The sequence below is a fragment of the Pollicipes pollicipes genome, unplaced genomic scaffold (genome assembly GCF_011947565.3).
Source record: "Pollicipes pollicipes isolate AB1234 unplaced genomic scaffold, Ppol_2.1 Scaffold_4002;HRSCAF=4701_pilon_pilon_pilon, whole genome shotgun sequence".
Classification (NCBI taxonomy): domain Eukaryota; kingdom Metazoa; phylum Arthropoda; class Thecostraca; order Pollicipedomorpha; family Pollicipedidae; genus Pollicipes; species Pollicipes pollicipes.
The window spans coordinates 14446218-14456146 of record NW_023596420.1 but is presented as its reverse complement, the minus strand read 5'-3'; the positions used below and the strand labels follow the sequence as shown (position 1 = coordinate 14456146).

At 48.1% G+C, this 9929-nt stretch overlaps 1 protein-coding gene across 1 annotated transcript in view; it reads right to left on the bottom strand.

Moving 5' to 3' along the window:
* Positions 1-8221, bottom strand: part of LOC119093185 (uncharacterized) — a gene marked incomplete at its 5' end in the record, with an annotated part of 61855 nt that extends 53634 nt beyond the window's left edge. Inside the window, 4 exon segments of the mRNA XM_037216099.1 lie at positions 1747-1953; positions 4467-4783; positions 7363-7501; positions 8037-8221. Of these exon segments, the coding sequence (XP_037071994.1) occupies positions 1747-1953; positions 4467-4783; positions 7363-7501; positions 8037-8221 (848 nt within the window).
* Positions 8222-9929: the final 1708 nt, after the last annotated feature.

Here is a 9929-nt window from a genome sequence, read left to right as displayed (position 1 = left end):
GTGGGACATTTTTAACACGCGCCCGGGTGGCTGGCTAGATACCCTTTGCTCGGGTGGGTCAAATAGACCCCCTGAGATCTCGGGAACTAAAAAAGCCAGAGACACTACATTTACAAGACGTGTTGACCTGTACGTGAACTCACTTAGGTCAAAGTTTCAGGTTCCTAGATCGTGACCTGGGGTCAAAAAAGGCCAAACAAGGTCAAGTTCCAGGTTGGTCTCCAAAGTGCCCCCTGAGCCTAGATAACCGGTTCTAAGCAAAAGGTCACATGCTCATTCAAGATCAGTGATCTTGTTTGACCTTTTGAAGGTCAAGGTGACAAAAATCCTACAAGATTGCTATGAGTTTTGCATTTGACTAAGCGACAAAGATTACGCTTGTTTCTAAAACAAAATGTTGACCTGGGTTATTTTAGGTCAATAACCTTTTCTAACCTCTCACAACTCCACGGAAGATGTATAATGCGGTTCCTGCTATCAATAAATTTGAAATAAGCACCAGAAACTATCCCATACAGCAAACCGTATAATAACAAAACAGGTTGGTTTTGACCTTGGTGTGACCTTCATACCTGACCTTAGGTCAATGTAATTTGTTCATTCCACTGTTGTGTTGCTTAAGAAAGCATCTCAGAGATGTATGGCTTCGTCTAACACTCAGTTGTTGGATCAGATTGAAGGACTCCTAGAAATTGCCTTCGCTGAAACCAGAGCTTAACTTTGACCTGCCGTAGGTCAGCGACCTTATAAGGTGTATCTGAATTTTTTATGCCAAACGATCCGCTTTTGGATCCGCAATTGTCTACAGCTATGCAGGGCGTGGCCACGCGGCGCCGTTCGGAAGCCATTCTGGAAAAACCCTCGGGGGGGGGGGGGCAATTTGACCACCCCCCAACCCGAGCTCGTGTTCAGGGGTACTCACATAAAGAGCACATTCTGAAAAACGAAGTGTCTCTATTCGGAGTTGTTGATATCTGGTTAAGCTCGTGTTTGATTTAGTATTTGACCGGGCAACAGATCGCCAACCAAAGAGCAAATAGTCATTATCCCCATTTCTAGTTGTCTTCATGTTTACGTCAAAGACTCGACGACCCAACAAAACGAGACAACAGACAAACTTTGGTCACAACCCATAGTTTGAAGACCACTGGTCTGCGTTATCTCCAATGATCTTCTGAACTCACGGTCAGCTAAAATTAGGCCGAAACTAACACATCTCATCCCATTTGGCAATGACGGAGACATGTTAGCTCCCATTCTTGTGGTCTGCTCATGTCCCGTCCCTGAGACCCGCTCCCACGGCCGAATCGGCGTCTTCCCCGCCCAAACCGCATTACGCGCAACATGATACATTAAACCCAGTACTGAGTGACAAGCTCCAACAGTTTGTCACTACCAAGGCCTTTTTGCTTCCTTGTTCACCTCCAAAAGTCACGCACAGTTTTTAGACGAGTCCTCGCATCCGCTCCGAACGAGGCGGCCGCTTCCCGCGCGCCTCCCCGGATATTTTCGTAGCCACTTTTGGTCCGCAGGCAGAGCGTCTCACGACCCCTTTTGTCCGCGCGCAGAGCGTCTCACACCCACTTTTGGTCCGCAGGCAGAGCGTCTCACCCCCTTTGGTCCGCAGGCAGAGCATCTCACCACCACTTTTGGTCCGCAGGCAGAGCGTCTCACACCCACTTTTGGTCCGCAGGCAGAGCATCTCACACCCACTTTTGGTCCGCAGGCAGAGCGTCTCACACCCACCTCTCGCCCAGGTGAACGCCGTTGTCGTCCATGGTCGGCACCGTGTGCAGCGGGTTCATCTTGAGGAACTCGGGCGTCTTGTGCTCGCCATCCTGCATACTGATGGTCTTGAGGTTGTGGTCCAGTCCGATGGCCTTGAGGGTGAGGAAGACGGCCCGGCATGGCGGGCTGCCCTCCACGGCGTAGAGGGTCAGGCGCGTGGCTTCGCTGCGGGGCGAGGCGCGATGTCAAGGCAGTGATGGAACGAGGGGGAACGGTAGAGTGCCTGTGCGGCACCACTGATGGCGCGCAGACGGGTATAGAACACCATTGGGCCGTGGACATCCACGGCTTGATGTCGCTTTTTTAGAATGGCACTGTACAAAATGCCTGACGGGCATGCAAGTGCAAAACAAAGGAAACAAATATCTGGGGGTGTCTGAGACTGAAAAGCATCATTACATTTCATTCAGGTGAGTCGCGTGATTCTTAATCATATTTTAGGACTATAGCATCCATTAAGATAACATGAAGAGAGGAACCTATATGTGTATATATATATATATATATATATGTATATATTCATATATGTATATGTATTGTGTATGCATGCATGCATGGATACATGCATGTGTGTATGTGTGTATGTACGCATGCATGTATGTATGCAGTGCATGCACGTATGTATGTATATGCCACCAGTAAAATCTAGATGGATAACGATGCATCTGTGGTAGGCGTCTCACGCAATTACATGCACCAACAGAATCGTAATATTATCAGCAGTGAACATCTCACCGAACATACTGCCGCACCGAAACAGAGGTCGCCTGAAAGCTGGTGACTGTTTTTATCCACCTCACCGCAGTTGAGAACACATGCAGGCGTATCCATGCATCATGCGGATCATGCATCACGACTATTTGGCAGGAGCTCTCTCAGGTACTTCAAGATGGAAGAGCCATGAGGCGACTTCACAAAGCACAGCGAGGTCAATTCTGTCTTCTCCGTATTATTCACCAAGATTCACCCCAGCGCAGCAAATTAATCATCACAAATTGGCTGCTAAGCATACAGATAAGGTCGCATGACCCAAAACAAACCAAAGTGGCACACACCTCTCTCTCAACATCGGCTTTTTGGCCTCACCTGAAACCGCCTACGGTTTTCACCTCGACCTTTAGTTTAAGATATATGACAGCTTCGTACATTCAAAGCCAAATGCCGTTTGTCCATTGGGAAGTGTCTTATAAACATGGGCACAGTGACCTTTCAAAAATATCCTTATGTTTTAGTTCTCGCCTTGACCGCAGGTTTTACGATACCCTTAGTTTTGGGGTTTAGAAACGCACCGCATGCCGCTTCCTACCAAAGACGCTCACGATGCCCCGGGTCTCTGGCGGGCGTCAGAACCTGCACATCACAGGCTAACGCCAATCTGACAGCCCGTACGCAATATAATTATTGCTCGTTGCAGGAACAAGCATATATTCATATATGAGGAAGCAAAAGGCTATCCGAAACGTAAAATATACGAAACATAACACGCTTTGGTACTTTACTGGCAGAGTTACGGACGCGTCACAAAGCAACCGAACGAAACATAAAAAACGAAACCCGATGTGCATTGGTCTTTGATGGTATTGAACACTTGACTGATGCTGAATGATATTTAGCTAATGATAAAATAGGTATATATATATATATATATATATATATATATATATATATATATTATATATCATATATATATATATAAATATATATATATATATATATATATATATATATATATATATATATATGTCATAGGCCCTTCATTAGACGTGCATTTAAGCACTGCTCTGATTGGACAGGACTACATTCAGAATTGATAAGAATCAGACAGATCTTGGTGAACAACAGTTTTTCAAGTTCTGACGTTGAAAACGAAATATGACATATGACAAGACACTTTTGCAAACAGACAGCAAAGACAGCAAACCAAGACAAGACATCCAACCAACCGTCAAACTGTATTTTCAAAATCAAATGACATCTGCCCACAAACAAAAGACAAGACAAAAAAGGTTAACGGGAAATTATCTCTCGATATGTTAAAGGCAAAAACGACCGTAAAGTGGACATCGTCATTTATTATGGCAATGAGAAAATCTCTAACTTGCTTATGAGAAACAGCCCAGACAGACCCGACAAACTAAAATGCACCAATGTAGTGTAGTAATTCAAATGCAACATCGAAGGCTGCAAACTTCGTCCCATACACTACATTGGTGTGAACACGACACCCCCACGACGCCTGGCGATGCACTTACGTGACGGGGCACCTCTGGATCATATGCGACACGAACATGACGAGACATTGACACAACAACTGCTAGGTGGTGGGTGGTGAGCACTATTGATGTGATTGTGGCAATAGTATTCTCATTGCGTCTTTGTAGTGTTCCCATTATGGGTGTTTCTTATCTGTATCAAAGTGAAAATAGGACTGCCTTACATCATTTAGTCATGCTTCATTTGGGTTCTCCGTACCAAGAAAATATATGTGTATATGCATTCAAACATGCATATACACATTTTTTGATACGATTGCTACAATATCATTGTATTACACGATGTTTTGTAGGATATGATATCCATCTTATTGAAGGATCTAATCCTTTTTCACCTACATTACAATTTCATAGCATTTACTTTTCAAGGGGCATCGCCGGTTGCTCGTCAACATATCCACTCACTTCGCCTGGCATTCCGCCTTGGCCTTGAGATAAGCAGCGCCCAGCATTTTGGCGCCCTTGTCGTTGACGGCATAGTATGGCAGCTCGTTCTTCAGCTTGCTCAGCCAAGCCTGGATCTTGGGCCAGGCAGACAGGTCGATCTCAGCAGCCTCCAAAGAGGAGACGTTGGCCAACAGCGCCAGGTCGGCAACCGTCATCTGACTGCCGGCCGCATACGCAGATCTGCCCAGGAAGATCTCAAGAATGTCTAGGTTTTCTTTCACCTTCCCGAAGTTAGCTTCAGACTCCTTCAGGTTCTTCATAAACAGGAGCGGGAACTGAAACATACATGTGTCTCTGCTGAAAATGTCCAGAAACAAGTCGTGCTGGGATTTATGACAGCATGGACAGGAAATTAGTTCATGACGTACTTTCAAGATCGAGGGAGGGCCAGAGGGGACAAAAAAACGAGAGAACTAATGGTCGAGAGACCGAAAGTCCAGAGCTTGAGAGAGAGAGAGAGAGAGAGAGAGAGAGAGAGAGAGAGAGAGAGAGCAGAGACCGGAGACCGAGACGAGAAGAGAGAGAGAGAGAGAACCGAGAGACCAGAGAGCAGAGAGAGAGCGAGAGCCAGCCAGCGAGACCGAGACCGAGACCTAGACCGGACGACCGAGACCAGAGACCCGAGAGAGACCGAGAACGGAGAGAGAGACCGAGACAGAGACGAGAGGAGAGACAGAGAGAGAGAGAGAGAGAAAGAGACAGAGAGAGAGAGACAGAGAGAGAGGCAGAGACAGAGACGAGAGAGAGAGAGAGCAGAGAGACAGAGAGAGACAGAGAGAGAGAGAAGAGAGAGAGAGATATAGAGCGAGAGAGAGAGAGAGAGAGAGAGAGAGAGAGAGAGAGATGAGAGGAGAGAGAGAGAGAGAGAGAGAGGAGAGAGAGAGAGAGAGTCTACACACATAGCACACAGCAAAACGCGCGGACCGCACCTGGCTGAACAACCCCGAAGGTCAAAACTGCCTTTAGCGTGAAGTCCTCGCCCTCTGTTTTCGCTTACGGCCCCAATGGCACTTCCTTGTTCATTGACTGCCGGCCTTGGATCTGACAGGCAGCGACAAAGGCGGTGACACATGTTATAAAGCAGTGCCTCGGGACCCTCGACTCATTTTGCGCATGAAGTATTAACACTGTCGTGTTTTCCGGAGCCACGCTGTTGACACGGAGCGGGGTGAGCTGGATGCACATGATGGTAACCATGTAATTCCAAGCTGAACGGCGTGTAGTGCCCTTGTTGCTGGAGACGGGCAGATGTATACCTCGTCTGTAGGCATCGCTCGGAATCACCACCCAGCACCTAACATAGGTCACTGGGCCAGTGGGTGTTGTGTGTTCCTTGTGTGGTTATGCTATCTATGTTTTGTTGTCTATTTTACCCCAAGAATGATACGCATATGCCAGTTTCTGCTATGCGACCTTTATACAGGTTTCGCATGTGATTATGAGCCAAGTGGCAGTTTGGCAACTCATGACTCATGATATCTTACTAGAGCTCAAATCGATAAAAGCTGAAGACACAGTTTTGCGGCCTGCTTCTGGGCATTATACACTTCTCAATGTTATAACTATTAACAGGTCCATTTACGGCACAAATGTGTGTTTTTTTAAACTGATGTTTCAACCGGCCTGCGGCGATATCGGCGAACACTAGGTCTTCACAGCGCGTTGGCCTTCGATAAAGATGCCGGTACTTGCAGTTCTTGTTTGAATCGGCACAATCCGTTGATTTGTGGCAAATATATGGGGTGAGCTCAATCAGGAGGAAAATACCCCAGTGACTGCAGGATCGGTTCGCCATTTCAAATGACTTTGGCAATCGGTGCTCGAAACTGTCCAAACCAGTTAAGAAGTAAAAGCTTTGGACGAGCGGAAACTGGTGTCGATGGTGAGTTCGAGACCCAGGCGACCATGAAGTCAGGGGTGCGCATCTTCACCACGAGGCAGAAGCCAACGAGAACTCTAATCCCCACTCTGGTGTCAGTGTGCTCCTTTCAGTGACCTGCGCGCCGGGGCCGGCCTGCCGCGCGCCGAGGTCGTCTGCTCCGAGCGCGCCTCTGAGGCGGGGAAGGGACCACGGACGCCACTCTGGTGTCGGTGTGCTCCTTTCAGTGACCTGCGCGCCGGGGCCGGCCTGCCGCGCGCCGAGGTCGTCTGCTCCGAGCGCGCCTCTGAGGCGAGGGTGGAACCACGGACGCCAGCGTCGGACGCACAGCGCACCGCACATGAGCCAGGGACATCCGTCTCCAAACGCCGTGCCGTGCCCCGATAGAACACACCTTTGGTATTGGTTCTCCAGGGCAGGTGAATCAAGAACTCGTTTTGGCCAATATTTGCAAGTGAATCAAGATATTAAAATAAGTTTTGCCACATAATGAGAAAGCGCTTGTAACAGTGGGAAAGAAATGGCAGGAAAACATATAAAGGAGGGTAATGAGTAGTGACCTTCTGTGCGAGAGGGTCCAGACTCCGCTTTGATCCAAAATGCTTGGCGTTTGATGTGTGCTGACTTTAAGCATACTGTTGCCTTTCATTATCACCAAGCTGTTGCCTGTGGGCCCACCCTACGATTAAATTCTGTTCTATCCCGTCACCTAGATTTTCGCCTATGTTAAAGAATACATTAAACGATATACGAGCTCCTACAGCGTATGACTTGATTGGTTGTTAATAATTATCACAAACCCGAATAGCACTGATCGCCAAAAAAAGAATCCACCTACCTCTAAGAAGGCTGATCACAATGTCATGAATATCAAGTTGTATTTGAGACCTGATACCCGCATAACACGTAATAGCAAAAGCAAGCATGATCTTATTGTGTCACACACGCACATGCATTTTCATGCCCATTACATACCAAAACGCCTTTCAAAGACGCGAAGAGCCCATGGTCGAAGTAGAGCCGACTGTCCACGAGGGCCCTAGCGGCTGCGTCTCTGGGGTAGAGCTTGCTGTCCGGAGCATACTTGTTCATAACGTAAGTGGTGATGGCTCGACTGGAAGCACATGGTGCGTCGCAAATCATCGAAACCGCAATACCAATCATGGAAGATGTGTTGCATTTTTACGTCGTTGCTGGACGCGTGAGCTGGCCTAGGTAGCGTCCCTGTATTTTGTTCGGCTCCCTGTATATTTATGTGAGAGGGCTCGCTAGTCTTTACTGAGCTGTTCATACCTGAGAAGACGTCCATAAGCCTCGCTAGCAACAATGCTGACTTCTGCCCGTTTCGTGTGTTAATTGTTCCCCTTTTACAAAAGCCTTCATGTTATGATAATATGCACGATCTCCCGTCCACCACTTAGATAATACGCACCCAAAATAAGGCTACATCATCCCGCGTTTCAGGAGACGAACGCCAACTCATGCCATCTGAAGACACGCCAGCCATCATGGGACACTTCTACGCTGCTCTGGTCAAGGTCAAAGCCCGCCCCATCCGCAGATGACAAGCGGACTGACGGACACTCCACGCCACTGATACTCTAGCCCCTCGAGATGCATCTCGAGCTTGGGGACCGCTGAACACCCACCTCTCGCCCAAGTGGACGCCGTTATCGTTCATGGTCGGCACCGTGTGTTGTGGGTTCATCTTGAGGAACTCGGGTGTCTTGTGTTCGCCGTCCTGCATGCTGATGATCTTAAGGTTGTGGTCCAGCCCGATGGCCTTGAGGGTGAGGAAGACGGCCCGGCATGGCGGGCTGCCCTCCACGGCGTACAGGTCCAGAACCATCGCTGCTTCGCTGCGAGGCGAGTCGAGGCGGCATGTGAGCGAGGCGAGGCAGCATGTGAGCGAGACGAGACGGCAAGTCACCGTGACTAGGCAGCAGGGAGGCTGCTGAACATTTGTGTTGACCAGCTCCGTTAGTCACACTTTTGATGGCCTTATGCCTTTAGATCTGCTCGTCGCGGTTCCGTGCAGTTTTTAGTAAGGCATGGCACAAACGCTTTCATGTTCTGAGGAATTTTCTGTTTTAACACGCGCCCGGGCGGCCGGCTAGATACCCTTCGCTCGGGTGGGGGAGGGTATATTTTATCCCCCTGAGATCTCGGGAACTAAAAGAGCCAGAGACACCAAATTCACGGAGTGTCTTGACCTGTACGTTACCGCACTAAGGCCAAAGTTTCAGCTTCCTAAGTCATGACCTTCAGGTCAAATAAGGTCAGACAATGTCAAATTCCATGTTGGTTTCTAGAGTGCTCCCAGAGCCTAGGCAGCTGTTTCTAAGCAAAATTTCACAAGTTCCTTTGAGGTTAGTGACCTTGTTTGACCTTTTGAAGGTCATGGTGACCAAAATCATACAAGATTGCTGAGTTTTGCGTTTGAATAAGCGACAAAGATTACGCTAGGCAGTATGTTCCTAAAACAAAATGTCGACCCGGATCATCTTAGGCCAATGACCTGTTTTGACCTCCAAGAAGTCAATGGAAGATGTATAATGCGGTTCCTGCTGTCAGTAAATTCGAAATGAGCACCAAAACTAACCATACAGCAAGCCCTGGAATAATAAATCAGGTTGGTTTTGACCTTGGTCTGATCTTCATACCTGACCTTAGGTCAACATAATTTGCCCATTCAATATTTGTGGTGCCTAAGAAAGCACCTTAGAGATGTATGGCTTCGTCAAACTCTCCGTTATCGTATCAGATTGGACGATTCCCTAGAAATTGCCTTCGCTAAAACCATAGCCTGAATTTGACCTGCCATAGGTCAGCGACCATACAGTATAAATCTACATTTTTTGCGTCAAACGATTTGCTATTCAATTGTCTACAGCTGCGCAAAATTTGGCGCGGCTACCTCGCGCCGTTCGGAAACCATTCTGGAAAAACCTTCAGGGGGAGGTCAATTTGACCCCCACCCCAACCCGAGCGCGTGTTAACATTCCGCGGCAACGTCCTCAAGGCGCTCGCAACCGTCACATCTGCTGCTCTATAAGTTACCATTTTCCTACAATGATGCAACCTTGCGATGCGATCACCCCGAGAGTTTACCCAGACATTACCGGAGACGAGGCTGGCGTGATGCCACCGGCGCGGTCCAACCACAGAGTGGTACATGTAAACAAACCCCGACAAGCACGGAGCCGTCCGCGGTCGGCTGGCGTGGATGGCATCTTTGGCTTCTGAAGAATACTCCGTGCCAGCCACTCATTTCAGTGGAGTTTGGGGCGATGGTATCAATGTTACCACCTATCCCAATGCAACTTAAGCGCGTGCAGTTGTATACAGTGAAGATTTATGACACGTGTGCAAACTTTGTGCGTTGCCCGAATACTATTTGCAGCGAACGGATAAGTGTGGTTATTGGACAAACACTTAGACGTGCAAAATATTTATGTTTTATTTCAAGGCTGGTAGCAACAAAGTATCGCAGCGTCCATTAAGGCCAGACTCTATGTCGGGCCGTAATGACGCCATTGGCG